The sequence below is a fragment of the Penicillium chermesinum genome (genome assembly GCF_028974085.1).
Source record: "Penicillium chermesinum strain IBT 19713 chromosome Unknown utg000002l:1.0-5270490.0:1.0-5274688.0, whole genome shotgun sequence".
NCBI classification, from domain to species: domain Eukaryota; kingdom Fungi; phylum Ascomycota; class Eurotiomycetes; order Eurotiales; family Aspergillaceae; genus Penicillium; species Penicillium chermesinum.
In genome coordinates, this window is record NW_026695312.1 from 1,030,475 (window position 1) to 1,057,811 (window position 27,337).

Consider the following 27,337-nt stretch of genomic DNA (forward strand, 5'->3'; position numbering starts at 1 on the left):
TGATACCAGACTATCTAGTTTCTAATTGATAATCCTATGAAACTGGGAAACAATTCGTGAAGGGTTCTTCTTTACACTTGCATCACTCATGAGAGACCGATATGCTCAATGATCAATTTTAGGGGAACGTATCTCAGGCTCAACTACATCGTCTATTCTACCCTAATACACAATCTGCCAACAAAAGGGAAGAATGGGAATACAAAGGCGCTATGTTAAGGTGAAGAGTAAAAGGCCGAGGCGGTCACGCTTGATGCGGGTCATCCTCTCGAGGGATGCTTTCATACTCGGCAGATGTCGGCCTGCGCATCTCACCGGGAGCATCATCCGCTGCAGTCTTGCTTTCGTGGTTAATGACCAAGAATGATAAGAACACAATCGCAGCCCCAAGCCAATACACCGCGCTTGCGTACTGTCCTTGCAGGAAAATCTGCAGAACGAGGGACAGAGGGATGGTCAAGCTTAGGCCAACAGTAACGACCAAAGGTGTGGTGAGCAGCATGGCATAAGCCCAGCAGACATCAGAGAAGAGGGAGGAGGCGGCGTTACACTAGACGACCTGTGTCAGCATATGCGGTAACAGAAAGAAGGAGAGGGCACCATACCAGGACAATTGTCCATACGCGTTTCGTCTCGGGAAATCCAAAGGGTTCCACACCCGTGAAATGCAGGATGATAAATCCAGGCCACATCAGCACCACGTTAAACATACCTACCAGTCCGAAGAAAAGGGCCATATTCACCCTCGACTCGTCCCCTGCCTGCTTCTTCATCACTACTGTGTACAGGCCGTACAAAAGGGAACTGAAGGCTGCCATAGCGTCGCCCAGGGCGATTTCCCCAGAGGTCTTATGTGGGAAGTTTCCTTCTCCGGCAGCAGAAGCATCTGATTCAGGCTTTGTGAGATCGACGCGCGAGATCAAGATGACACCGATCAAAGAGGCAAGCACGCCGAGAAACTTGCGGAAAGTGAATTTCTCGATCTTCATGAGCGCGCCAAAGAGCAGAGTCCAGACACCTGAATGGACGAATTTAGTTGATGGCGACCAGTTGCAACATGCAGTATTCCTTACCGCTCGTTGAAGTTAAGATTGTCGTGCTTCCCACAGTAGTATACTGTAGGCATGCCATAGCAAAGTAGTTGGCCTATAAATAGACTTAAGTCAGGGACCTGTAATTCTCGGATATCGCATACAGGTCCAATGCAGATTATGACATACCGAGAACTATAATCCTGTTAGTTACAACTACGAGACCAGATATGAATACGTGGAGATACATACCCAAAGAAGACAGAACTGGAAGCTCAGCTTCGCAGTCTCCCTCAAGCCTAACCGTCCTTCTGGGGCTGACTGCGCTTCATTTCCAATATTGTAGCCTTCCGTAACATGCTCGTCCTCGTCAAAAGAGCCACGACGCAAACTTCGCTGTTCCTCTGCCTTCGGGTCATCGGAATCCAAATGGCGTAGCAAACTCGAGAACGAATGTATATGCTGCAATTTATTGGCCTGCCGCAGATTCCACGTCCGCGTAAGTAGAATCGCGAAAAGAGGCAGGGTGAACAAGGAAGTGTTCATGTATGTGACGAAGTAGGGCTTTGAATATGTGCCATCGGCAAAGATAGTCTAGACAAAATGACGCAAAGTCAAGTCAGCAATTATCCTGCTCGTGTGGTCGAATACCACATTTGGCGATGAGAGAGCCTACACTTCCGAGAAAGTTCGAGGCTGTCCACAGCACAACGACCATAAGCAAGAGGCAGATGCCCAGCGTACGTCTCGCTCTTCCTGTTCTAGCGACCGGCGCATTGTTGGTGGCCATGATCGAGGGTTGCGACGACCCTTGGCGTCTCCGAGCCTCACAGTCTCAGAGTCTCCGACGTGAGTTAGGCTTGGATCCCCTGTAGGAGGGATTAGCTCGGTCGCTTTGAGGTGTCCTGTTGACAAGTAGGATAGTGTCGGATCATGGGTACTCAGTGTCTGCCGTTTTGTTCAGGGGAAGACCGGGATCAAGAGTCGACAGTCACGAAGGATGTGCGCGTGAGAAGCGGAGGTGCCAGGTGCGACACCCCGATTGCGGGATAAGGACCCCCTATCGCCCTATCAGCGACCAGGGCTTAGGGATCGTCGTTTCATTGCATACAGAAATTACTGCAGAGTGGACAGGCGAGAGTATTATGCACTTGCCCTCGATATCTTTTTGAAACAGAATGAGAAAGAAATTTGGTTCACGAACAATACTGGCGCGGCACAACCAGAATAATCAGACCAGTGGTACCCAATGCAGTGAAACGACTGATCCTAAGAAGAGACCTGATCGAAAGGAAATTGAGGTTCCTACAAACTAGGAAGATGGATAGGGTGGAAAACAATTTGCATTGGACGAAAGATCAGAAACCGCATGCAATGATCATGACCAGGAGTCAAGTCTAGGAACATGCTGCTCGCTTCAGACCGAGAGAAACCATGAGCAGAAAGAAGAAAATCTACAAAACACAGTCCCCAAAGCAAGCCAATGACCTATACAAGCGGAATCACTCGAGATAAGAACCAGCATTATGTTTAACACCACAGACAGAAGAACGAAATAGAGCGCTGAAACATCATGAGAATTGGTGGGGTATCAACAAGCACAGCCATCGCGGTCGTTGTCTAGATGGATGTTGATGGGGTCACTGAATTCACCACTGAACTCCTCGGCTTCCTCCTGGGCGAGCGCGCTTCGGGCGATGACTTCGAATGCCTGTTCAACATTCAGTGCCTCCTTCGCACTGGTCTCAAAGTAGGGGATGTTGCCTTTGGAATGGCAGAAGGTCATCGCTCGTTTCGAGGAAATCATGCGCTTGTTCTCCTCCACGTCAATCTTGTTACCGATGACAACCTAGAAGGTAATCAGCCCTTTGTCCGTGATGAATTACTGGAGAAAGCGCCCGTAGAACTCACAAATGGGAAGCTTTCTGGGTCCCGCGGGCTAGCTTGGATCAAAAACTCGTCTCGCCAGCTGTCTAAAGCCTCGAAACTCTTGGAATTGTTAACATCATAAACGAGAACACAACAGTCGGCCCCTCGATAGAATGCTACGCCCAATGACTGAAACCGCTCTTGGCCAGCAGTGTCCCAGATCTGTATGGCAAGTTAATCTCTGCTTTGATGGAGGTGCTTTTCGTCATGGAGGTAGCTATACCTGCATAGTGACTAAGCGGTCATCCACGAGGACTTCTTTAGTGAGGAAATCGGCCCCGATAGTGGCCTTATAGCTTCCACTGAACTTCTTGTTGACCTGTGTGTCGAAATTTAGGGTCAGTCACGCTGAAAAGAGCTTGGCGGCTATACGCTGATAGCTGGTGGATGGGAGAACGCACATATTGATTCATCAAGCTGGTTTTGCCGACACCGCTATCACCAAGGATGATGACCTATGTAGACAAAGAGTTAGACTAACGGTCCACAGTTTTGCGCCGGATCATCAAAAGCTAGCACGGAGCTGGTGCGGAGATCATACCTTGAGGAGGACCTTCTTCCGTGACGCCATAGCTACGGTATATGCCTGGTAGCCGAGAGAAACCGGGGCAGTGAGCCGCTCGGTCTTTGATTAGAAAGATATGGAGAGCTGAGTAGAATGCGTAGCAGTTTGCTTGCAGATGAAGCAAGCAGATAAGAAGGAGTGAGTTGGGTTGCAGCGGGTTCGATGATGCAGCACATGAGGGCGCAGGCGGTGGGGGGAGGCGGTACTTCCCCGATAACCCGCTAGCTTCAAGTCGCTTTCGTCCATGTCCCTCCATGCCCCATCGCCCCACGGCCGATGGCCCATTGGAGAGAGAAGAGTATTTGGCTGCTCTAGCCGTGAGGGATCAGAGGGAGAAGGCCAACGTAAACATCTACGATGCCTGTACGTCCGCCTGGTCTACTGATCCGTAATCTCTGAGACTGACGTATAGCTATGGCAGATGCTCGTCTTGCCGATCGCACCGCCGCCCTCACGGCAGTACCAGGCAGCAGCTCGGCCGATCGCCCTATACAGCTGAGTGATTCTCAACGCACTATCCCAGCTCCACTGGTCACCAAGAAAAATCAGTCGTCCGATGTAGGGCCGTCGACAATGGACCTTCTGAAGAGCACCAGAGCCGACTTGTCGGAGGCGCAACGCTCGCGATCTGATCTGCAAGAAAAGCTAGGTATTGTGACGACAGAAGTTGAGAAGCTGCGCAAGAAGAGCGTCCTGGACAGCCGGCGTATAAATGCTCTGGAGAGTGAGAGATTGAGTCTGCAGCTCCGACTCAAAGACAGGGACGAAGAGTTGAAGGGGAAGGCAAAGCTGCTTGAGGTATGGAGGCAAATACTCGCATCCTTTTCGGAAAACAAGGACTCATTTCTCTTTATCAACAGGACTTCCAGGATGAGATGGCAACTCTAAATTTGCAACTCAACATGGCGGACGAAAAGTCTAGCAAACTGCAACGTGAAAACCAAGAGCTGGTTGATCGGTGGATGGCTCGAATGAGCATAGAAGCGGATGCCATGAACGATGCTTCTAAATTCTCTTAGTCACTCTGACTTTTCTATCACTGCCGCTACTTATTCTGATATTTTTGTAGGATTGTAAAGGTGCGTCTGAACATTATCAGTCATAGAATTGATCGAATTGATGCAAGAACATGATGATATTTACACTAGTGGAATGATATGTCCAAAATGAGAAGATAATGTACAAAGCGTCAAGTTCACTCCTCACAATATGCATAAATTGCAGTATGTTGGCGCGCTGATGGCCGGTTCCTTCATGTTAGATTCAAAGTAAGCCGTTGGCAAAGGCCTGCAGCCGGGAGCTATCCTTCGTGGCAATGAAGTATGTGCCACCGACATCCGTCCAGCTGACAGAGTTCGACCAGTAGTTCTTTTGCTGAACCTTCAAAAGGTTGATAGGTGAGTTGAGATTGCGGGACTGGATTTTATGTCCCGCTGGAACAAAAGACTTGAGAGACACGATCTGGCACCCCTCCTTCATATCAAGAAAATGATTGATGAGTTCGTTGTTAAGCTGCGGGGTGAAAGCCTGGTTGTTGATGAGAACCACGTCTGCTCGCTTCAAAACATTGACAATGCTCTCTTGCTCCAGGAAGTCACCTCGAACCAGGTGGGTTTTGCCAGGTAAAAGACCCCAGAGCCGACAACGCGCCTTAAATTCGGACTGCTGCAAGTCCGCCAAGTCACAGGCGTTTGCCATCATCTCACAGCCCCAGCTCTCGCAACCTATCTCCAACGCAGCCTGAAGTACCACATTCCCCACACCAGATCCGAGATCCACAAAAACCTGGCTTGATTTGAGTTTGGTCTCCTTGAATATGTTGCTGATAAATCGTGGAAGAAGCTCGCCGTACACATTGTCTGTACCGTTTTCGTATTGCCGCAAAGACTCGACCCGAGGGGATACGGTACGTGCGTAGATTTGAGTCAAGATTCGCTCAACCCAGGGCAGGTTCATGCGTTGAGTCGCATCCAATAGCTTTGCAATACTTCCGTTCTCGCGCAGCCGCGTAATAGCCTTATTGTAGTCGTCTACAGCCTCTCGGAACTGAGTTTCAGATACTACCGCAAGAGCTCTGCGCAGTCGCCGTTTAATTCCAGTGGTCTCATTGTTGAACTCGTCTGCTTCTTCGGCAGGGATGTAGTTATCCGCCACAGTCTCTATTACTTGGACGATCTCGTCGATGGATCGGAACTCATCGTTATCTCGAGGAACCACACATTCGTACCTAAGTAAGGAGGAATAGCTTATTAGCATGTTGCGTACATCGTCATCAATTGGGCGCACATACTTCTCTTTCTGGGAAGCACTCGGGTATTGCAAGAAGATAGGCTTGGTCTTTTCCTCAGCTCCAAACGCAGCCTTGAACTTCCCAGCTTTCTGACCAGAGGTAATAGCCGCGGCATGGACCATTTTGAACGGACGGCTTCCCTCTTCCGAAAATGCCTTCAGCGAGCGAAGCCGCCTCTCCGGGTCCGGCTCTGCGCTGGCACTGGTCCGCGCGCGTTTGCGAACTTCGAAAGATACATCACTATCGCTGGTATCGTCATCACTGGAGAGGCGCTGCTCGGGCGTTGGTCTCTTGCGACCGCGTGTCGGAGTGTTCAGACGCTTGGAGGGGCGCGCTTCTGGATCAGTCGAGGCCGACCGGGATTGGAGGGGCGTCTTGCGGCTCCGTTCGGAGGAGGATTGAACTCGAGGCGAGCGGCTATCTGGGGTCTGGGAGGTGGACTTCGATTTGGGGAGGGCGGGTCTTGTCTGCACGACCTTGCGCACTTGCGCCTTTTGCGGCTGCAGAGAAAAGGCCCCTCCTTTTTGGAGGTGGTCGAAGAACCCCATCGGAGCGGGGTAGGAATGTACAGTATGAACAGAGGAATGCAGATGCACTATTGTATGCACGATGTAAACATCAGGAATGAAAAAGCGCGTATGTGCTGGCAAAGTTGAGGAAGAGAAAAAGATTAGATCCAATCGATAGGCGCCACTCGGGGGAAACCATCGCCGCGGTGTTGGGGTCTTGGCATCTTTTGAGTTCGAGGTACCTCTTGAGGGTCAGGCACCGCTTCAGCCTCAACTATACGCCTAACTTATTGGATAGCCCTTATCTTCTATGTCCATAGGTATCATGAAAATCCGATTGATCTATGTATTATGCATGAACATTTTTACTGCTTCTTCTTGGCCAGTCTCTTCTGCGCCCGGATATCCTTCTTCATACGGGAGTCGACAATCTTGTACTTGCCCTTGACACCTTTGGGTCGACCAGAGATACCACGGTTGTTACCCCGAGCCACAACCAGTTTGACTTGCTGCTTGGGCTTCTTCTTTCCAGCCTTGCTCATGAGTTTGGAAATGGATTGCGCCTTGTCGCGTTCACTGAGCGCCTCGTCATCGGCAAGCAAGGCGGACTTCTTCCGCAGCTTCTCAAGCTTCTGGGCAGCCTTGAACTTCTTACGGCCCTTGGCTTCCATAACCTTCTTGATCGGACGAGCGTTGATAGCACGCAGCTTCTCCTTGATCGCTGCCGCAGCAGCCTTGGTGATAGGACGCTGTATCTTGCTATGCTGGTTTTCGTCATCCAGGAACCATTCCGGGAGACCGTCAACGTCACGGAAAGAAAAGCGGTTGAATCCATCATCCACGATATCGGTTGATCTCTTTTCTCCGCTAGCCATCGCTTGTGCGAGGGCCATAGCCTCTGCTGTGATGATATCGATATCTGTAGCCACTCGTTAGAAATAACCAAACTCCAATAGCCAAGGCGATATAACGTACCAAGCTGCCCATTAGGCTTGCGGGGATCATTGATCTGCTTTTCAGCCTCTTCATCCTCAGAGTCGACCCATTCAGATTCTTGCTTCTTTTCTTTCTTCTTTTCTTGCTTCTTTGTCTCCTTCTTGCTCTTTTGCTTAGGCGCGGGGACTTCTTCCTCTTCGCTGTCCTCCTCTTCTTCCTCCCTCTCCGCCTCTTCTTCGTCGTCGTCGTCGTCGTCGTCGTCTTCTTCTTCATCCTCCTCTTCCTCGTCTAGACCTTGGAAGATATCCTGGTCGAAGAAAAGGGAAGCATTGTTTGAAAGGGTGTCAGACTGAGGCTTGTTGCTCGCAAGAGGTGCAGGTCCTGTCTCCTCTTCCTCTTCGTCATCACTCTTGTTATCTTCGGAGAAACCCTCCCATTCATCGGTTTCGTATTGTTTCCGGGCCTTTTTCGCGCGCAGCTTGGTGTCTCTGTCTTCCATGCGCTCCTGGTATCGCTCATACAAGCCATCGAGTTCTCTCTCAAGGCGATCTCCATCAACGTCATCCTCCTCATCCTCAGTCTCTGACTCTGACTCGTCCGAGCTCTCGGCAGGGATATCTCTGGCGTTGACAACCGCATCTCTAGCACCGGCCTTATCGATACGGCGAAGATTGAATGTCGGGTCGTCGCCATAGGGTCCTACTTGTTCCATCTGCATGAAGGTTAGTTTCCCAACCATACCGTTCCAAGGAGTTAAAAACATACACCAATGTCCATCGGCGTGGTCATGTGCATTTGGAGCCTGACAATCTCCTTTCGCTTCTTTTCGTTCTCCTTCCTCCTGAGTTTCTTATCTGCCTTGCTCTCCTTCTCGCGAAGACGGTGCAGCTCTTCCTGGATGGCCAATTCCTCATCCATGGGAGCAATCTCGGCCACTTCTTCGGATTCGTCCTCCTGGTCCTTCGATTTCTTCTTATTCACAACGAGACCAAACTTCTCACGAACTTTCAATCGCCATTTCAACAAGTTCCTGAATTCTTTCTTACCAAGAACCTTGAGATCTTCACAGCATTGCTTGATTTCATCTGTCGTTTCTTCAAGACGGTCCAGAGCTGACAATGCCATGTCTCCGCCAATTGGCTGCTGGAAGCTGAGTTTGTTGTAAGTTCCAAGAATTGCGATTGGGTCTGTCTCGTTGATGAATTCGGTTACGGGGAGTTCTTTGAACTGAGTGTAGTCGCCCTCTTCGTAACCTTCACGCTTTCTCTTCTTCTTTTCTGGGTTGAAAACCTTCGCTTCGTTGTTCGGGGTGGGCGCAGCCAATTCCGCAAAGACATGCTTGGGGTCGAGGAATTTGGGATCAATGCGCTTGGGAGCCTTATAACCGCGGCAAACAACGAAGATTTCAGCAGACACGTTACGGGACGAGGGAGGCTTTGTCGCTTCGACCGAGTTGAACAGCTGCTTGAAAACCCATAACAGTGGATTGTAGTCCTTGGAACGGAAAACCTTAGTGACAAAATTTCCGCCTTCTGCCAGAAAGTCTGTGGCCAATCGTAGGGACTCCAGCACAAGCTCAGCCTGTGAGAAAGCATCCTGAACCCATGCAGCTCCGACGTTGGGAGCACCATCGTGGAGAACTGTATCGGCCTTCCAATGTTTAAGATGCGATCGGATTATAGCACGGCACTTGTCGGTTGTAATATCACTAATTGATGAGTTAGTGGCTGTACATTTTGGAGAACAGCGAGATAAAAAGACGAACCTCTGGAAAGAAATTACACGAGGAATAGGCTTGATTGGTGCAAGATCAACACCAACAATGAGACTCTGGTTAGGCATACATTCCGCCGCAACTTGACACCAACCCTTGAATTATTGTTAGATTTGCTTCCTGCACAATGGTTGCCCATAAGACTTACACCTGGGGCAGCACAAAGATCAATCAAGACTCTGCTTTTTTCCAAAAACCCGTACTTCTTGTTCAGCTGCACCAGTTTGAAAGCAGCTCGAGACCGGTAGCCTTTTTCCCGGTCAGTTTGAAGCAGAAACGATGTGCGTGGGGGATCATACCCTTCTCCTTGGCTAGACGGTACCACTTATCCAAACGACCTTTTCCATGCTGAAGTACAGATCAATATCATGAGACGCTTAGGGGGGGAGCAATTATCAAATGTACCTTTTTCTGGATCGCCATCTTGGAACACGGTCTTAAACAAGACCAGGACCCTCTCTAGCGAATGTTGAGGGTACGAAGCCTGAACGACAGTTGTTGTATACCCTCAACCCAGAGGCGGAAGAAAAAAAAAGTTGGTTATCGCTCACCGCCTTGGCGAAATATCTCTGCCTTAGGCGGCGATCTTCTTTCAGGCCCCGATAAGAGCCAACATGTGATATGATATCAGCGACCCCAATTGTGGCGCCTGTTGTACATATCGCCAGAGGCTTTGTTCATGGTTTGCTCACCAGACCATAGTGCCCTGGTGCTATCTACCTCGCACCCATGACGTTCAAGGGATCGCGTAAGAGAGTGAAGCCCAGCCCTTCGGGCACAGAATCGCCCTCCCCGCAACTCCGAGCAATGCTCTAGACCGCTCTGACTCCCAAGGACGTGCAGTATGTTGAGAGCCTCTTGAGAAAGCTTGTTATCGGCCCTATTATCTCTGTTTGCTAACTACGTGGTCTCCTACTATATAGAGCTGGTATCCAGGGTCTTGGTCCGGTTTATCCAGATCCAAAGCGGCCCCAGTTACCGAGGTTGCCCGTGAGAGCATATCGGTCGCGCAAAACATAGCCTCCAGCGCTACAGACTCCCCAACTCCCTCGATCGATACCTCGAAACGTACTCGAGCTCCCTCCATTCAGTTAATCAAGAAAGCTGGCTCTTCAACTCGGTCGCTTCCAGTTGACGCAACTATCACTAGAGTAAACGTCGCATCATCTGGCTCGGCTTCTACAACCGCTCTAGAAAACTTGGAGGCTCCTGAAGCTGCAGAGCCAGAGCCAGAATCCTCCAAGAAGGAGGTGCCTGCAAACGGAAACATAACTTCAGAAGAGAACCCTGAAAAAGAGCAATCGGCCAACGAGGAGGTTGATTCAAACACCAATACAAATTCAGGAAGTGCGGCACTTCCTGAACAGTCCGGTGGATGGCTATCGTGGATTTACAGGTCCGATAATACAGATAAGACTAATTCAAGCACCCAAGTCCCCGAGGCGGCTAAACAGACGACAGACGACCTTCAAGAGCCCACGGCAGCCTACTCTCAAACAGCCACAAGCGATACTCCCGGGCAAACAGAACAGCCCGGCCAGGTGCCAGCGCACCCTGTAGAAACGGCAGAAGACACATCTCCGAACAAGAAGAGGTCGTGGTTGCAGATGTTCTATGGTTCAGCTGCTGCCACACGGGAAGATAAAGGAACACCAGAGACGAATACCATGCCCGCAGAATCGGACAACACAACCACAGGACCCATGGCCCCAAAGGACACGCCTGATAAGCAAGGCGATGAGCTTCCATCTCAGACCCCGCCAGCGAATACTAAATCATCTGGGTGGTCGTTTTGGTCCAAAGCCACGACCAAAGATGCGGCTGCGGGGAAGCCGCAAGAGGCTGAAGCCGTTGCAGCGTCAATACCGGAGGACACCCCGTCACGGCCGACAACGCTTGAACCAGATTCAAATACCCAAGTAAACATCACGCAGAAAGGAAGCCTCAAAGTACCACAGCCCAAAGAAACAGGCGCCAAAGACGTAACGATGTCCACGGTGGAGGCAACATCTACAGCCTCGACATCGGCCGAAGGACGACCGGTCGATGCATCTGCCTCGAAACAACTGCAGAAGATCCTACCTAATCAAGTGCTGCCACATTTCGAAGACACATACCGCTTCGAAGAATCACCATCTCTTCTACAATCCCTTGGCCGCCTACTCCACTACACGAAAGGAGTAGAACACAGCCATGTCACTCGTGTTCGGGATCCACCTAAAATCAAACGGGCTCTAGCCATCGGCGTTCATGGCTATTTCCCAGCGCCATTTATCAGGACTGTCCTCGGGCAACCCACCGGCACATCCATCCGATTCTCCAATATGGCAGCTGAAGCCATCCGTAAGTGGACCGCGGGCCAGGGCTACTCGTGCGAGATCGAGAAAATTGCGTTAGAAGGAGAAGGGCGCATTACAGAACGAGTGGATTTGCTCTGGAAACTCCTCTTGAACTGGATGGAGGAGATCCGGAAGGCGGATTTCATCCTGATAGCGTCTCATAGTCAGGGCGTGCCCGTGTCGATCATGCTGGTGGCGAAGCTGATCGCGTTTGGCTGTGTCAATGCCTCACGAGTGGGGATCTGTGCGATGGCCGGTGTAAATATGGGGCCTTTCTCTTCGTACCGGTCTCGCTGGATTAGTGGTTCCGCGGGGGAGCTCTTTGAGTTTGAGCTGCCATCCAGCAAGGTTTCTAGAGACTACGAAGCAGCACTAAGATGTGCTCTTGATTTTGGTGTGCGGATTACTTACGTTGGCAGCATCGATGACCAGTTGGTTTCTCTAGAGGTACGCAGATTCCCCCCTCGCATTGCCTCGATCATTTCATCTCATTCCACACAGTCTTCCTTGTTCTCTCCGATAGCCCATCCATATATTTACCGGGCAGTCTTTGTCGATGGCAGAGTCCATGCACCGAGTTTGTAAGTTCCGCGATCCCCAAACTTCCCCACTATATCACAAGTCCTGATTCCGAACAGCCTTTCTCATCTCGTCGGCTTCACCCTCAAACTCCGCAACCTCGGTGTGCAGGACCACGGGCTGATCCGGGAACTTAGCCTTCCGCTCGCGGGCAGCTTATACGGTGGAGAAGGGCACTCTCGACTCTACGACGATGAGGCTGTCTACTTCATGGCAATCCAGTTCGCGCTGGAGACATCTGTAGTCCCCGGGGCTACGCTGCGATCAAACCGAACTGCACCTTCCCCAACGACAAATCCATATATCCTTCCCTTTGCTATGCGTGGTATCCTCGAAGAAGAGAGGGTACGGCAAGAGCTGCACGAGGAGACGATGGAGCTGCTGCGCCAGTTTGATGATTGGAGACCGTCGACGAAGATTCTGAAGGATGTCAAGTTTCGGTTGGAGGGGATTAGGTCCAAATTGTAAAGTGGCATCGAGTCTTGTCAGTATCTTGCATGGTATGGAGATTTTGGATTTGTTTACTTTTGCTTTTGCCTCATTGTAGTATCTTCCATACCGATAAGTGGTGAACTCGCTCAACGATTAACATGGAGTATGGGTTCATGAGACCTTACTTGATATGTCCTGGGAACTCAACTGGCTCGGGGATGTAACGATGTGGAATTGAGATTGGGTTCAAACTTTCATGATCATGAGAGGGGTTAGAGCAACTGCTCTCGGTATAATACAAAGAAAACACGGGATTATTAAAAGAAAATGAGCAAACCAGCCGGTCAAAATAGCACGCTTGACATCCGTCTAACGATGTGAAGAGGTATCTAAAAAACAGAAAATGCAAATAGTGATGAGGTTCAGTAATGCATCATAGATATTCCAACCAGATCATCGTGCTCAAATATTGGCGTTGGGAAAGGCCGTCTGATAAGCGCCTTGAATTTCATCTTGAAGAGAATAGAAAGTTAAAAGAGTGAACAATGAGAATGGTGCCGGAGGAACTCACCTCGCATGCCATCCAAGGCCTCAAAGGCCATGGAATAATTTGACACGGCCACGATAATCTTTTCAAGCCCTTGCCTCAACTCCTCAATGAGGCGGTCCGTTGAGTCACCCATAAGGTCCCGCTCGGAGCTCGGAGAAAACTGCTTCGCAACGGAAGCTTTGTAGAAGATCATGAACATTGCATAGCTACTCTGCATCAGGCAGCATGCGAACGAAGGCATCGTCCGAGGCAGGCGTTGCGGTGAGCGATTGTGGTGGCTACTCGTGAGAGGCTGCGGGTATGGCAGGCTTTCGAACGTGCGAGATATCACAAGGGCGGCGCGAAGACAGATCTTAGCTGACTGCTGTGGGCTGTAAGGGAAGCCGGGGGCAAAGGGTATTTGGGGGTATTGAGGTATATTGGGGTGGATATCGGACGAAGTCGATGAGTCGGATGGTGTCATGTATTCCGCTGATGAGGCGCGCTGGAATTGGTCTAGACTGCTGCATGAGCATGAGATGTTGTGAGGTTGGTGGGCTGATGATAAGCCTTGAATTTTATTGTCTTGAATGGAACCGGGATTAGTCGCGGCTGTCAAGTCACAGTGTTTCTTAATGAAGATAGGAATATCGGAGAACGCGCGGAAGCGATGGGTCTTGATTTGCGCACTGTGAAGATGTTAAGAGCTAATTATAGATGGGTAGAATGATGAAACAAACCTGGAGAGTTTGATGTGAGCTATCGATCGTATACTTCGCGCGGTAGTACTTTCGTGGCAGTCCCCAATGTCGTTATCCTGGAGAGGAATAGGCAGGACCTCGGCTTGTGATAGTACCGAGTTTGTCCAGGAATCTAGTTGTTGCATTCTTTCAAACATGTAGTGCATAGTCGATTGTGAAGAAAGACCGTTATTTAGTTCTGCAATAAATTGTGTCGCTGATACCAAGACTTGCTGCGCTTGTATCAAGATAGACCATCCCTGATGTGGATTAGCATCGATTGACACAAATGGATCAAAGAACGTACTTCGGCATCCGACGCAAATCGCGGGTAAGGGGTTGTAAATTGAGGATCGTTGATTATGATTGTTGGGGGCTGCTTTGTTAATATCAAATAATAATGTGGGTTCATATCCGGTACTCACTGTAGTGCTCACGATGGAGCCCTGAATAACACAGTAATACTACATTCTTATTAGTTGAAGCAAGAATCATAGTATCAGGGATCCTTACTGTCATCCACCACGCTCTTCGGCGAGCTTCAGAAAATTGATTTTCGGCAGTGTAGCAGTGCAGAGATTTGTCCAATGCCAGTGCGAGTGCCTGACTAGCCCGATATCTCATTTTGAGAAGATTGCCCCTTTGAGAGTATTCGTATACTGAAAGAACCAGCAGTGCCAGCAAGGTTTCAAGGTCTCCCGGCGTCCGTGGATGAAGCCTTTCCCTTTTGACTGGCGGACGCGGCGTTGAGAGAGCCTGGCTAGGATCTGTAGTTGACAAGTCCAGATCACTCTCGGCTTCGATAATGGAATTGGCTAGTTGCGCGAACGTATGGGCATATGTCCTCCGCCGGAGAACTGATAGATTTGATGCTGGCTCAGGATCATCCGGGTGAGGGATCAAGGCCAAGACCGCAGATATAGCAAGACTCAATGGAGACCGAGGCCGGTAAACCATCAGAGGCTCAGAGTTACCAGAACCAGACAATGGGCAATGCAGGGGTTGATCCGGACTTGGAGGCGTCACCCGCGGAGGCAAAATGGGGAAATAGAGATGAATAAAATCGTAATATGCGTTCAAACTGTCCAGTCGTTTAGCGTAACCCGATTACAAGGGCTTCCACCACTTACATCGCGAGCTCGCTCCCATAGAGCCTCACTAATGACTGAGCATTGTTACTCATAGGTAACGGCGACAGATCCAATGGAATGGAGGGGAAACCCGGAAACACCGAGTTCGCCTGACTGAAATCCAAATGCCGCAATCCCGCGCCAGGCAGAGAAAGATCATCGATTTGACTAAACATCCCCGATGCTGGAGCATTGTTAGTAGAAGCGAGCGAAGCCTGGACTAAAGCTCGCATACCTTCGTCAAAGTCCGCCGAAACATCGGGGAAGCGAGCCTCGTTTTGCTGATCTTCCCCATCTGGGGACGGGGACAAGCGCTGCTTCTTTTTGCGCGGCCCGCCGCGCTTGCTGGGCAGATAAGAGCATTTTCGGCCTTTGGCGAGACACTATGGGGCAAGTTAGTTCAGCGATCATATATCACAGTGCAGATCCGGACCCGCTCCAGAGCCAGAGCACAGTGTGGAGGTCACTTTGGCGGATTCGATTCCAAAATGCTTAGGTGGGCGCTTACATTCGAGCAGGGCTCTTGCCCGCCACAGCGAGTGCGCGAGGCCCGGCTGGGAGTTGGTTAGCGAGAGTGGAGAGCGAAGAGGATACTAAACGAGACTAGACATACCAGGGCAAACAGGCGACCTTGACTGGTGGTTTGGCGAACTTCTTGCGAACCGGACGAGGTGCAGAGAAACCCTCGTGAAAGGCGTCCATGGCGAATCAGACGACAGGATTCGACCTCCCGCAGATCCCCTCCCCGCAACAGAGCCTCTTTGGGTTTCTAGTTTCCTCTTGGTGTCTTGCCAAAAGGTCATCTGCGGGCCGCAAGGGCAGGGCAGCTTTCCAATGAAGAAAATATTGCTCTGATATAGAATTGCTGCGCTGATTGCTTGATCGTGGCCAGATGCAAATCCCGAGTCTCCACGTTTCGGGATTTGCTTGTAAGACGGATCAACACCACCGATTCTGTCCCCATGAAGCCTTCTCCAACTCCTCGGAGATTATGGTGCGAGTCACGGCATGTATAGGTATCCATGATTTACCCTTTGAACCGTTCACCCCCCTTTACACACAGACTCTTTGCTCGGTACATGGTCACGTGGCCTGTCCCAGCGCGCTCAGCGGCACCAGCTAATGACGAAACATGGAGGATCATGGAGGAGCCAATGGAAGGCATGCACGGAAAAGTATGTGACTAGCGAATCAAGGGCCGTCGATTTCCAAACGGGGAGCTGTGCGCGCGGATCCGGTGCAGATCTAGAGACACCTTGCAGATAGACACCTTGCAGATCGATAGATCCTGGGGAAAGGGGGAAGGTATCCCAGTACGAGGACTGGCTTTGGACGCAGCTACGGTTGCCACTGGAAGAATGAGCCGAGTCAATCCCTCTTCGGGGTTGGATCCCAAGCACGAAGGGGAGAACATTTCATGCATGTCGATGCCGTTTCTACGCAGTTACTAGCACGTCAAATGTGGCCGTAGCGCATTTTTTTTTTTTGGATTGTTCTAAGGTTCTCCCCGGGAGCCTGCGCAGTCGGGATCACCAACCTATATGTGGTAGCTTCACAGGTTCGACTATATCCATGCTACACAAGAGTACTGTAAGGTAGTTTTCTTTTTCCTTTTTTTGCTTTTCTCTTCTTCTTCTTCTTTTTTTTTTCTCAGCCCTTCGGTCGAATAGATGAGAGCTTGATTCCGGTCACATATTTGACACTATTCCATATACTCTCCGGGACAATAGCCGGCAGCTTGTGGCCTTTCAACTGCTGGTCGATCAGCCACATTCCAACCACAAATTCTTCTTTACTGAGGAGTCCGACATGACGGTGATCCACGAGGTCCCACACCTGTTCCAGGGCCGTGGGTGGAAGCCGGCTGCGGGACCAGATCTCTCGTACAACCAGATTCAAAACCATGTCGCTAGGAGGTGGTCCCCTACCCGCTCCGTCGAGCAGATTCGTGTCTGGCGGGATATGCAACCCCTTGTTCGAGGCCCAAACGCCTTCATAGCGCTTGCGTTCCTTCTCGGTGACCTCCTGCTTCCACCGTTTCCGGTCACCCTCGTGGTGTTTATGAGGGTGTTTGTGGAGAATATTCTTCTTGTGGTAGCGGCGGCCTGTTTCCGCTACATCGGCCTTCGGCATGCCGCGAAGGGTATGCGGCATACTCTTTGGCGGGCTTGGCGTTCTGGATAGATCTCCGATAGATGGTGCCAATTGCAAGAGAGATCGCGCCCGTCGGCGGCGGGGGGGGGAGGGGGTGTCGGTGTCGCGGTCGGTGCGCGGGCAGGTGCGCGGGCAGATGCTAGGGAAGAGGCGACAATGGCATTAGAAAGGGCTTCTTCGTCGATTCCATTGAACTCATCGACTGCACTTGAGCTGCTGCCTCGTGACCGACCAGACACGGAGGCGAGGCCAGGTGTTGGAGATCGTAGTTGGCTGCCGGCGTGGACCGGCTTTCTCAACGAATCTTGAGCTGGCCTTATAGACCGTGGTGGAACACTTGGCTTCAGCTTTGGGTCGTCTGGTGGTTCGGGGGATGCTCTAGTGATGGTAGGTGGTCTATTGACGACTGGTGGTTGGAGGCTGGGTGTCTGCTCTTTAACACTACTTGCTCTAGATTGTACGGAGCCAGCTCTCGAGCGTGCTGAATGTTCTGACGGGGAGCTTGTAGCCCCTACATCTAGGTCGGAGGCGGGCAGTGTGGTGTCATCTTGGAGCATTCGTTCCACGGCAATTTCTCTGGCACGGTATGGACGCACGGGGGTCGGGGATCTGAGCTCGCGCTCCGGCGCGGGTGATCGTGATTGGGATTGCATGCGGCTGGCGCTGCGCATGGCCCCGATTCTAGCGGCATCGACGGCGGGTTCTGGTTTCCTCGCAGGAGATCTTGCGGCAGCAAGACGAGCGGCTATGTGCTCGGGAGAGGGTGATATAGATGGTGTTGAACCTCGGGTTTGTGAGGGAGCGCTAGTCGGAGGTGCAAGAGAATTTGCGGCAAATCTCCCAATTTTATCTTTCACTGAGCCCACCTCCGGCGCAGCTTCCTGCTGTTGACGGGTATTATTTCGATTTGACCTGCCGGCCAGCGCGGCCGCAGTTGCTGCAGACGATTGGGCAGCCACCGTGGACGAGGATCGAGTGTGTCGAAAGGCGATAGCGGCGCCTTGGCGTGCGGAGTCATTTCGGATGGCTTCCCCAGCCATCCGGCGGTTCGCGGCAATCTCGCCATTCATGGAATCGAAACTCCGCCGAAGCCGCACGCCAAAGTCTGGGATTTAGATGGCCTGGTGGTGAGGGTTCATGGAGGGAAGAAAGCTGAAAACTAGACTAAAAAACAATCCGGCCCACTGCAAGCGCCCGTGCACACCAGCCACGCGTTCAGTAATTTCCCCTACAAAGAACTTCAAAGATAGCATCGCAACTTGGAGCCAGAGCCGAGACCCAAGAGAGCAGCAGATGCCAACTTGTCGATCGCAACGTCACTAGAGTTTGATTCCTCGTCCAATCGAACGCAATCGGTGGAGCCGAGTATCCTTGCGGCTTCTTTAACCCCAGATCCCCAATTTAACCGAACTGGACGCCCGTTTAAATTTCTCCGCTGCAGCTCCACCTCCTGCCACATGAGCGGACTGATCCGAATGGTCTGAATGGCCTGAATGGACTTGGATTTATCCCATGTCGTACCCAACCCTTGTCCCCATGTGGTGGTCCCCTCCCCGGTCGTTCAAAGCCCCTCTTTTCTAATTAACCCTCACACATGGTTAGCGTAGTTGAGACATTATGCGATGGTACCACCTTTTAAAAATGCCTTTTCTGTCTTTTCCAACTCAGCTTTCATGTCCCCACCATGCCTTTGGGCCTGAGCAGGATGAATCCTGGAACTCCAGATTCAGACCACTCAATGAACTCGGATAGTACAGACGGCTTCCACACTGGCACTGGCGAAGCAGGACCCAGCTCCGGTCATGTCCAATGTGAGATCTGCAATAACACCTTCCGGCGGCCAGAGCATCTCAAGCGCCATGTGCGCAGCCATACAAAGGAGAAGCCCTTCAGATGTAATCACTGCGGCCGTTATTTCTCAAGGACGTGAGTAGTATCTATGGATACGCGAGCCGACTATTCAGATTGCATGACCTTCGACTAATCTGCCGTGAATGTGCCAGTGATACCCTCCATCGCCATGAGTTGAGCCACCATAGCTCGGATACAGATGGGCGAGATCGTCCCCACCGCATCACAGTGAAGACTTTCCGTGCTTGTTTTGGCTGTGCCACTGCTCGGGTACGCTGTAGTGGTGGAAGTCCATGCGAGCGCTGTACTACCCGCTTATTGGATTGTGCATATCCAACTAAAAGGCGCTCGAAGCCGAAGTCCAGAGATACTCAAACTGTTCCAGCAATATTCACAGGGAACACCACCGAGCAAAGCCCTTCACCTCCGAGCCGTCACCTATCACAGCGCGAGTCACGGCCCGGTGATGTGAATAGTATGCCGGGCATACCACACGTTCAAGTAGAATCTTTGCAGACTATTCAGTTCCAGATTGAGGAAATTCAGGAACCGGCCTCGAAAGATCGCTGCACAAATACACCCTCTGACTTCGAAGTCTATGGCCCCACGGCAATGGTCAATTCCGAATTTGTCATTCCGGAGCCCAGCGTTCAACAACTTGACTGGGCAAATAGGGCATGTCAATCAGCCGTAACTTGCAGTGACATGCCCTATGACTTTCTATTCAATGATCTGGAAGAGTCACAGCTTGAAGCGGAGGGGTCCTGGTTGGGAACAACAGACCCAGGGCCAGTCTTCCAGATGAATATGATAGACAACCCCGAGATGACGCTGAACGTCAATGCGTGCTCTTTTGATGAGCTGGTATTGTCGAGTATCAACTGGACGTCTGATGAATGTAAGCAGACTCCGAAAGAAGTTGATTACATCCCTTCCTCGCTCTATCCTCAACCTGGCTTTGGCTTTACTGGCCCTTAGCATGCCCCTGGGATGTAATCAGATATCATCAGTCTCCCAAATTTGGGCGGCTTGTCAAAGATCTCTCCTAGCTCTATTTCAGTGTACATGGGATTGAACAGTCTCTCACCCTATCCTACATTGATGGCACCTATTCCACTGGTACATCTGTGCTAGGTTCAACACCAAGGGCAGCGCTCATTCTTCTTTACTCTGTGATCTCATAGTAGATCTAATTAGGCCTAGCACCCTAATAAACTGTCAGAATGGCTAGACTTTCTCTACTCAGAAGGCCGGTCTCTTCTGAATCCGCCCCTACAGTTGAATGCCTCTAGACTCTTATCTCATCCCTACCCCATTTTCCTTCAAGCTCGAGAGCCGGCACCGTTTTTCTATATACTATACTACGAGTGAGTGGTGACTAGAAGACACCACTCGAATGCTTTATATAATGAAAAATCTCAAGAATCTCAAAACCCTTCGGGTGAAAGGCGAATAGTCCAGCCGTCCTCTACAATCTGGTCCATGAACCCTCGAAGGGCCCGCAGATCCCGCGGTACCACAAAGCACGGCGGGCAGATCGGAGCGCAGTAAGATCTTCCACAAGATATATCATCTTCACTAGATCTATTCACTCTGCTCTCAAATTAGAGATTTCCTAGGACTCCTGACTCATGTATGAAGAGCAAAAAAAACCCCCGCCGAAATAAACTCCGACGCCCTCAAATCGTGTAGTCAGCAATTCTTCTTCAGAAACGGGCTAGTTATATGCAATAGGAAGTCAGTCCCACATGTCCTCCTTATCTTATCGCTTATCGCCGTCTGCCTAAAACCATCCGGGGCTGGTGAATTCAGACAGTTACAACAACCAGATTCTCACCATGGATTCTGACGAGATTCTCCCGGATCCTGCTCCCAACGTAGAGGAGAATATCGATGAGACGTTTGTGTAGCTCTCTCGCTAACATGTCAGAGTCTGACGATGGAAAATTCCAGATATCCCAACCGACCGCGCAACCGCAACCCAACGTTACCATTCCACGAGCTATACAAGAACCTCTTCGACCCACTGAGCCAGATAAAGAAGAAGCCGCCCGGTCCAAACCCAGGACTAGCAAGACGGAAGGCCGGTCCCCATGGCAAGGCCGCCACAAGTTTGAACCCATTCGAGCTCCGCCGCGATGTCATCACTCGATTCATCTCACGCTGGAGGCAGGAAGTGGGGGACGATATTTATCCCGCCTTCCGTCTGATCCTGCCCGATAAAGATCGCGACCGTCCAATGTACGGGATGAAGGAGAAGGCGATTGGCAAAATGCTCGTCAAGATTTTGAAAATCACCAAGGAATCTGAAGACGGCCACAACCTGCTGAATTGGAAACTGCCTGGTCAATCCGCAGCGTCACGCATGGCTGGTGATTTTGCTGGGAGATGCTTTGACGTCCTTTCAAAGCGACCCATGCGTACAGATCCTGGGGACATGTCGATCGAAGAAGTCAATGACAAGCTGGATAAGCTATCTGCCGCCACCAAAGAGGATCAGCAAGCGCCTATCTTTGCCGAGTTCTACCGGCGCATGAATCCCGAAGAGCTGACATGGCTCATTCGAATCATCCTTCGTCAGATGAGAGTCGGGGCGACCGAGCGTACATTTTTTGATGTCTGGCATCCCGATGCCGAAAATCTATACAGCATCTCTAGCAGCCTACGGAGGGTATGCTGGGAGCTATATGACCCCAATATTCGACTCGATGCGGATAACCGTGGGATCGGGCTCATGCAATGCTTTCAGCCCCAGTTGGCTCAGTTCCAGATGCACTCGTTTGACAAAATGATTTCCCGAATGCGTACCACAGAGGAAGACCCTGTATTCTGGATCGAGGAGAAACTAGACGGAGAACGGATGCAACTGCACATGGCCCCTGATAGCTCGGTTCCGGGTGGGCGCAAGTTCGCGTTCTGGTCTAGGAAGGCGAAAGATTACACCTACCTCTACGGGAATGGCATTCACGATGAGCATGGCGCTCTGACTAGGCACCTCGAGAATGCGTTCGTGGATGGTGTACAAAGTCTTATCTTGGATGGCGAGATGATCACTTGGGATCCAGAGCAAGATGCCATAGTCCCGTTTGGCACACTCAAGACGGCCGCTCTAGCTGAACAGCGGAATCCCTTTTCCAAGGGACCTCGGCCCTTGTTTCGTGTCTTCGATATGTTGTATCTCAACGGAACCGATTTAACTCGATACACCCTTCGTGACCGTCGCAATGCGCTAGCGAGAACCATCAAACCTGTGCACCGTCGTTTCGAGATCCACCCATATGAGGAGGCGACATCCACTGCAGAAATTGAAGCATGCCTGCGTAAGGTCGTTGCCGAGGCCTCTGAGGGTCTGGTATTGAAGAACCCGCGATCCCCTTATCGCTTGAATGAGCGTCATGATGATTGGATGAAAGTCAAGCCTGAATATATGGCCGAGTTTGGTGAATCCCTTGATCTGACCATCATCGGGGGCTATTACGGCTCAGGGCACCGTGGCGGTGCTCTTTCAAGCTTTCTCTGTGGGCTCCGTGTAGACAACAATTCCTCTCGGGGGTCGTCTTCTGAGAAGTTTTGGTCTTTTTGCAAAGTCGGGGGAGGTATGACTGCCGCGGATTATCAGGAGATTCGCCATCATACAGACGAGAAATGGAACAAATGGGACGCAAAAAAGCCACCAACTTCTTACATTGAGTTGGCTGGTGGAGACCTCCAGTGCGAGCGTCCGGATATGTGGATCAAACCATCTGATTCGATCGTTGTATGCGTCAAAGCGGCCTCTGTTGCAACCAGTTCCGAATTCCGTATGGGACTGACGCTTCGTTTCCCGCGTTTCAAGAAGCTACGCAAGGATAAGAATTGGAAGACAGCCTTGTCAGTTCAGGAATTTTTAGACCTGAAGGCAAATGCTGAGCAAGAGCATCGAGAAAAGGAATTCTCTGTCGACAATTCCCGGAGGAAGCGTGTCAAAAGGGCGGGCAAGAAGCCTATGGCTATCGCTGGCTATGATGAGAATGAGGAAGTGCAATACATCGGGCCTTCTGGCCACATCTTTGACCATCTCAACTTCTGTGCGTAAAATCTGTCCATAAGTGCCCTCGGGCTTTTGCTGACCATTTTCTCTAGTCATTATGACAGATTCCAGCGATCCTGTAAAGAGATCTAAAGGCGAACTAGAGCAGTTGGTCAAGGCGAATGGGGGCAAAATTTTCCAGTCAAGCACTGCTGCGTCCGACATTATCTGCATTGCCGAACGCAGTAAGTTCGACTCGTATCAAGCCTCTCCGTCAGCTAAGTACTAATGTTTTTGGAAGAAACCGTTAAGGTGGCATCGTTACAAAAGCATGGGGAGGATAATATCATCAAGCCCTGCTGGTTGACGGACTGTGTCGATCAGAATGAAAAAGATGCGGGGCTTCCGGATCTACTACTTCCATTCGAACCTAGGTAAATCCTCGAGTGTGATCATCCTTCTTTGTAAGATACTCACCCTTTACAGGCATATGTTTTACACCGTTGAAGGTCGAGAAGACGAAATACGGATGAACGTGGATCAATTTTCCGACAGTTTTGCCCGAGATACCAACGTAGATGAACTCAAAAAGGTAAACCTTACCTCTATTTCTCGCGGAGTACGCTGACCGGGACATAGATCTTCAGTCGGATGCGAAGTGAAGGTAATGACACCATCGGCGGCGACGCTCTTCGCAGAATCGAGGAGCAGATTCAAGAACGGGTCAATTCGGGGTACACGGTGCCCTGCGGATGGCTTTTCCGCGGGTTGACATTATTCTTCTATCAAATACATCTGGATGATACCCCTCTTGCGCTCGCTCGAGACACCAGTAAATTTGCAGGAGCCGGTATTTCAGACGAGATGGAAAGCCCCGACGTTACTCATATCATTGTCGATCAGGAACGTCTAACTCCCAGTGACTTGAGCTCCCTGAGAGGATCTCTATCAACCCGGGCAGGCAGAATGCCGCACCTGGTCAGTTTGGAGTGGGTGAAGGACAGCTGGAGTAACAAAACATTACTGGATGAAGAAAGTACGTCTATCATTCGAATTGCTTCCCCTTGCCCATCATTTTGTGGGATCTTTACATTGGCTATGGACTGACCTGGTTGACAGGGTACACGCCTCGGCGGTCACTTGTGTGACACAAGCCAGCGGAGGACTGAATAAATCACCGGTTGGAAATTACACAGCTAAAAAGCCACGTTGGACTCATCAAATTGGAGACATTGCAGCTTGGCGTATTCGGGGTCCATTGACCCGGGAGCATTTCTTGTGACCGACCAAGCCCCCTGTCCCCACCGTCCCAGGGCAGTGGTAAGCCCTATCCAGGAGCTGCATGGATGGAAACCTGGCAGCCCGAGCCTGTAAGCCATTCTTACCTGAGGATATCTGATGAACTTTGCTTTCTTGTGAGCGTTACTCCGCACGAGTATCTAGAATATCCAAGCCACCTGGACACGCCTCCACCACTCCATAGTCAGTATTGGGTGTAAGCTCTCGGGCCACTTAGACCCGCTTTCTCGCTGAAGACTCAGATCTCCCGAATAGAAGAGAGCCAAAGCTCCAAGTCTAAGCGTAGAAGAAGCCAGGAGCCCCTCCGTAATCAGCCCTTTATTCATCCAGTCCTCCAAGGCTCGGCGTGATCCACGGAATTGTGAAGTAGAGGCCAGGCTTAGCACTGTTGTTCAGGTATACGTTCCAGATATCAATTCGAAGCCACCCATAAGGCATTCATACTTGCTCAGTGTTCCACTGAAGCGCAGAATTGAGGATAATGATACCGCCGTGTCGGCATCACCTCTATAAGCAGTCTCTAGCCACATCGGCCAATCTAAACTTCGAACTATCATGTCCGCCCATACGGTCGAAGAAGTTTTGCCCGAAGGCCATAAGGCTTTGCCTGCTGTCATGAGACAGGACTTGTCGCAATATGACCATAACATCCCTGCTACCTTGGTTCTTCCGCGCCTAGTATTCGCTGCTCCGGCGCATCTTGAACAATCGCAAGTCGTTGCAAGCTTAAAGGCCGGCCTTGCAAATGTACTATCGAACATGCCCTTCCTTGGGGGTAAGTTGTACGAGGCCCCATCGACCAAGAAGCTATACGTCTTACGGCGAAACCACGAACCTGTCAAATTCGGTATCAATCATCTCGACACGCCTGAAGCCTCATTTCCAGACTATGAGACTCTGGCAGCCCAGCACTTCCCTGGCGATGTCTTCTCCACAAACATATCCAAAGCTGGTCCCTCCCGGAATCAACCCAGCCGGGATGTTCAGAAGCGACGACTCCCCCATTGCTGTCTTCCAAGTCAACTTCATCAAAGGCGGCATAATCCTCACCTTGGGCATGAACCACCTATACGGCGACGCAAAGAGTATAGACCACGTCTTCAGCCTCTGCGCCACCAGCACCAAAGCCGCTCTCTCCCACCACCCCCCACCATCCTTCCACCCCATCCTCGACCGAAACTACTTCACCGCAACCTCCATCCCAAGCGCAGATGAACTCGAGGTCCTGAAGAGGAATATCAAGGGCTTCACTTTCATGAAGATAGACCCCAGCAACACAGCAAACAGCGACCCCGCTCCCATCTCCGCCACTAGCACCGAAACCTACCATTTCTCCTCCGCTGCGGCCTGCCGCCGCCTCAAGGCGGCTCTCACCCCCTCCCCGCCAGGCCTCTACGTCTCCACCTACGACTGCATCGCGGCGGCGACCTGGCGCGCAATGACCAAAGCCCGCGCGCCGTACCTCGGCCTCGGCGACGCCTCCACCACCCGCTACAGCCACCCCCGTCGACGTGCGCCGCTTCCCCAGCGTCCCGGACGCCTTCTTCGGCAACGCCTTCTGGATAGCGCTGACGGAGCCCGTGAAGGTGGGCGCGATGTTCGGCGCGGACGGGCTCGCGAAGACCGTGCTGGCCGTGCGCAGGTCAATCCTCGAAGTCTCCGACGCCACGATCCCGGATTATCTGCGTGCGCAGCGGGGGACGGAGGCGGAAGGAAAGGAGACTCTATGTTATGATTTCCAGGCGGGCGAATGTGATTGGGACGTCGTGGGATAGGATGCGGGTGGAGAGGTATGATTTTGGGATTATGAGGCCGCGGAATTTGAGTCTCGCAGTGAGTGTGTTCGAGGGGATGGTGGCTATTGTGCCGGCGCTGGGGGAGGATGGGGACAGGGACGGGTTTCAGGCTTGTGTTGTGTTGGAGAAGGGGTGTTTGGAGAGGATGAAGGGAGACGAGGAGTTTAGGGGCTCTTTATACGGATTAGCTGAACGGGTTTCCAGGTGTGGAATGGGCAGCTGGGTATGACTATAATAGTCTCAGCGCTGGGTCGAGAGTATCAATTCCATGATACACTTGCTATTCAGGGAAAGCTGCTTGGAGTGCCAGTGTCCTAGTCGTGTGAGAGACGGAGAGGAGAGTTTCACACGATGGAAGGCCGCTCAGATCTATAGATCGGGTTGATTTGAAGGATAGACAGTGGTAACCCCGGTCAGCTCTTATTTACTGCGTACTTGTCGACTCAGCATAATGGCAAGACTTCCCGGAGTGGATCTGATGGTACGATCCCTGCATGAGCTAAGCTAAAAAGGAAAAATAAAGGAGCAGAACATCAGTCCCTTTGGAGCTTAAACTCTACTGTGTATCAAAGTTTCGGGATTTACCGCAGTTCGTCACTAAGAACAGACCCTATGGGGGGGACAATTCGGGACCAGGCGGATGACGGATAGATAGGGCTGGCACATGCGGGGTGGTCACGATACCTGCGGGATGATATCACGCTGCGGGGATTAAGTTCATGAAGGGCCTTCGATAAGGCTTACACCGTATTACAAGATAAAGCAGCGAATGAAGGAATCCAGGCTTATCACGTTGGTTGACTAGGCTGGATATCACAGGGGGCCCGGGGCCGTAAAAAATGCAGCGCTAGACACCCCGGAACGAATCAGAAGGTGAACGGGAAAATATGAAGAACAGGTGTCAGCCGAGACACCGACATGCCCAACGCCACGCTTTATGTGAATAGAAAGGAAAAATGGTGGAAATATGTACTAGGGAATGATCGCGCCCTGCGCGATGGGGAAAACAGATTAAGGGGCAAGGTCGACCAGGTTAAGCCGACTGGCCAACCCAGCGGGAAGGGATACTGTCGTTATCACAATCGTCGTAGTCTCCGGCGATGCGGTAGGGGTTGCTCTTGCGAGGAGGGAGCCAGATACGAGCCCGCGTGGGGATGTCATCGCGCAGTTTGCCGCTGCGTCGCATGTTCATCTCCAATACGACGACGCGGAGGAAGGCGCTGTTCTCACGAGGCTCCCGCTGGCGTGACAAGGGGGGGATTTCGGGGTCGAAGGTAGAATATTGGTCGCGGCTTTTCGCGGAAACCACGTGAAAGTGGTTGCGTCGGTGGCCACGCCCACGGGATCGACGATAAGTTTGCATCTGGATTGACACACATGCCTGCGCTTGCTCAGGCTTCTCATGTGGACAAGCATGATACACGTACATCTCTGCAGGAGAGATC

General features: G+C 51.3%; 12 protein-coding genes across 12 annotated transcripts; 5 read left to right on the forward strand and 7 right to left on the reverse strand.

The window, feature by feature from the left end:
• Nucleotides 1–244: 244 nt before the first annotated feature.
• Nucleotides 245–1,821, reverse strand: N7468_001182 (DMT family transporter; the record flags this gene model as incomplete). Its single annotated transcript, XM_058470479.1, has 6 exons — nucleotides 245–550; nucleotides 606–1,018; nucleotides 1,074–1,146; nucleotides 1,221–1,226; nucleotides 1,284–1,625; nucleotides 1,708–1,821. 6 exons carry the CDS (start codon nucleotides 1,819–1,821, stop codon nucleotides 245–247), a joined length of 1,254 nt encoding a protein of 417 aa, XP_058333620.1.
• An 801-nt stretch (nucleotides 1,822–2,622) lies between these two features.
• On the reverse strand, nucleotides 2,623–3,531 carry rab7 (Rab family GTPase YPT7; the record flags this gene model as incomplete). The annotated part of the gene is made up of 5 exons (XM_058470480.1): nucleotides 2,623–2,880; nucleotides 2,943–3,122; nucleotides 3,184–3,279; nucleotides 3,362–3,415; nucleotides 3,502–3,531. 5 exons carry the CDS (start codon nucleotides 3,529–3,531, stop codon nucleotides 2,623–2,625), a joined length of 618 nt encoding a protein of 205 aa, XP_058333621.1.
• A 248-nt stretch (nucleotides 3,532–3,779) lies between these two features.
• Nucleotides 3,780–4,544, forward strand: N7468_001184 (ATG16 family protein; the record flags this gene model as incomplete). Its single annotated transcript, XM_058470481.1, has 3 exons — nucleotides 3,780–3,888; nucleotides 3,947–4,323; nucleotides 4,386–4,544. The coding sequence occupies 3 exons, from the start codon at nucleotides 3,780–3,782 to the stop codon at nucleotides 4,542–4,544; spliced, it is 645 nt and encodes a 214-aa protein (XP_058333622.1).
• A 244-nt stretch (nucleotides 4,545–4,788) lies between these two features.
• On the reverse strand, nucleotides 4,789–6,363 carry dot1 (histone methyltransferase DOT1; the record flags this gene model as incomplete). Its single annotated transcript, XM_058470482.1, has 1 exon — nucleotides 4,789–6,363. One exon carries the CDS (start codon nucleotides 6,361–6,363, stop codon nucleotides 4,789–4,791), a length of 1,575 nt encoding a protein of 524 aa, XP_058333623.1.
• Nucleotides 6,364–6,689: 326 nt separating this feature from the next.
• spb1 (rRNA methyltransferase spb1) lies at nucleotides 6,690–9,457 on the reverse strand (the record flags this gene model as incomplete). The annotated part of the gene is made up of 7 exons (XM_058470483.1): nucleotides 6,690–7,243; nucleotides 7,300–7,972; nucleotides 8,026–8,968; nucleotides 9,026–9,129; nucleotides 9,183–9,283; nucleotides 9,334–9,382; nucleotides 9,440–9,457. The coding sequence occupies 7 exons, from the start codon at nucleotides 9,455–9,457 to the stop codon at nucleotides 6,690–6,692; spliced, it is 2,442 nt and encodes an 813-aa protein (XP_058333624.1).
• Nucleotides 9,458–9,763: 306 nt separating this feature from the next.
• On the forward strand, nucleotides 9,764–12,420 carry N7468_001187 (uncharacterized protein; the record flags this gene model as incomplete). Its single annotated transcript, XM_058470484.1, has 5 exons — nucleotides 9,764–9,782; nucleotides 9,851–9,876; nucleotides 9,958–11,820; nucleotides 11,875–11,954; nucleotides 12,012–12,420. The coding sequence occupies 5 exons, from the start codon at nucleotides 9,764–9,766 to the stop codon at nucleotides 12,418–12,420; spliced, it is 2,397 nt and encodes a 798-aa protein (XP_058333625.1).
• A 426-nt stretch (nucleotides 12,421–12,846) lies between these two features.
• N7468_001188 (uncharacterized protein) lies at nucleotides 12,847–15,485 on the reverse strand (the record flags this gene model as incomplete). Its single annotated transcript, XM_058470485.1, has 10 exons — nucleotides 12,847–12,896; nucleotides 12,956–13,602; nucleotides 13,654–13,913; nucleotides 13,961–14,029; nucleotides 14,079–14,117; nucleotides 14,167–14,734; nucleotides 14,784–14,967; nucleotides 15,019–15,166; nucleotides 15,292–15,337; nucleotides 15,397–15,485. 10 exons carry the CDS (start codon nucleotides 15,483–15,485, stop codon nucleotides 12,847–12,849), a joined length of 2,100 nt encoding a protein of 699 aa, XP_058333626.1.
• Nucleotides 15,486–16,433: 948 nt separating this feature from the next.
• Nucleotides 16,434–18,007, reverse strand: irs4 (the record flags this gene model as incomplete). The annotated part of the gene is made up of 2 exons (XM_058470486.1): nucleotides 16,434–16,871; nucleotides 16,940–18,007. 2 exons carry the CDS (start codon nucleotides 18,005–18,007, stop codon nucleotides 16,434–16,436), a joined length of 1,506 nt encoding a protein of 501 aa, XP_058333627.1.
• Nucleotides 18,008–18,675: 668 nt separating this feature from the next.
• N7468_001190 (uncharacterized protein) lies at nucleotides 18,676–19,766 on the forward strand (the record flags this gene model as incomplete). The annotated part of the gene is made up of 3 exons (XM_058470487.1): nucleotides 18,676–18,863; nucleotides 18,941–19,058; nucleotides 19,143–19,766. 3 exons carry the CDS (start codon nucleotides 18,676–18,678, stop codon nucleotides 19,764–19,766), a joined length of 930 nt encoding a protein of 309 aa, XP_058333628.1.
• Nucleotides 19,767–20,626: 860 nt separating this feature from the next.
• Nucleotides 20,627–23,945, forward strand: N7468_001191 (DNA ligase (ATP) DNL4; the record flags this gene model as incomplete). Its single annotated transcript, XM_058470488.1, has 7 exons — nucleotides 20,627–20,688; nucleotides 20,742–22,855; nucleotides 22,911–23,042; nucleotides 23,099–23,231; nucleotides 23,284–23,389; nucleotides 23,437–23,833; nucleotides 23,917–23,945. The coding sequence occupies 7 exons, from the start codon at nucleotides 20,627–20,629 to the stop codon at nucleotides 23,943–23,945; spliced, it is 2,973 nt and encodes a 990-aa protein (XP_058333629.1).
• A 706-nt stretch (nucleotides 23,946–24,651) lies between these two features.
• N7468_001192 (uncharacterized protein) lies at nucleotides 24,652–26,210 on the forward strand (the record flags this gene model as incomplete). Its single annotated transcript, XM_058470489.1, has 4 exons — nucleotides 24,652–25,048; nucleotides 25,116–25,782; nucleotides 25,839–26,115; nucleotides 26,181–26,210. The coding sequence occupies 4 exons, from the start codon at nucleotides 24,652–24,654 to the stop codon at nucleotides 26,208–26,210; spliced, it is 1,371 nt and encodes a 456-aa protein (XP_058333630.1).
• Nucleotides 26,211–26,925: 715 nt separating this feature from the next.
• Nucleotides 26,926–27,321, reverse strand: N7468_001193 (uncharacterized protein; the record flags this gene model as incomplete). The annotated part of the gene is made up of 1 exon (XM_058470490.1): nucleotides 26,926–27,321. One exon carries the CDS (start codon nucleotides 27,319–27,321, stop codon nucleotides 26,926–26,928), a length of 396 nt encoding a protein of 131 aa, XP_058333631.1.
• Between the last annotated feature and the right edge of the window lie 16 nt (nucleotides 27,322–27,337).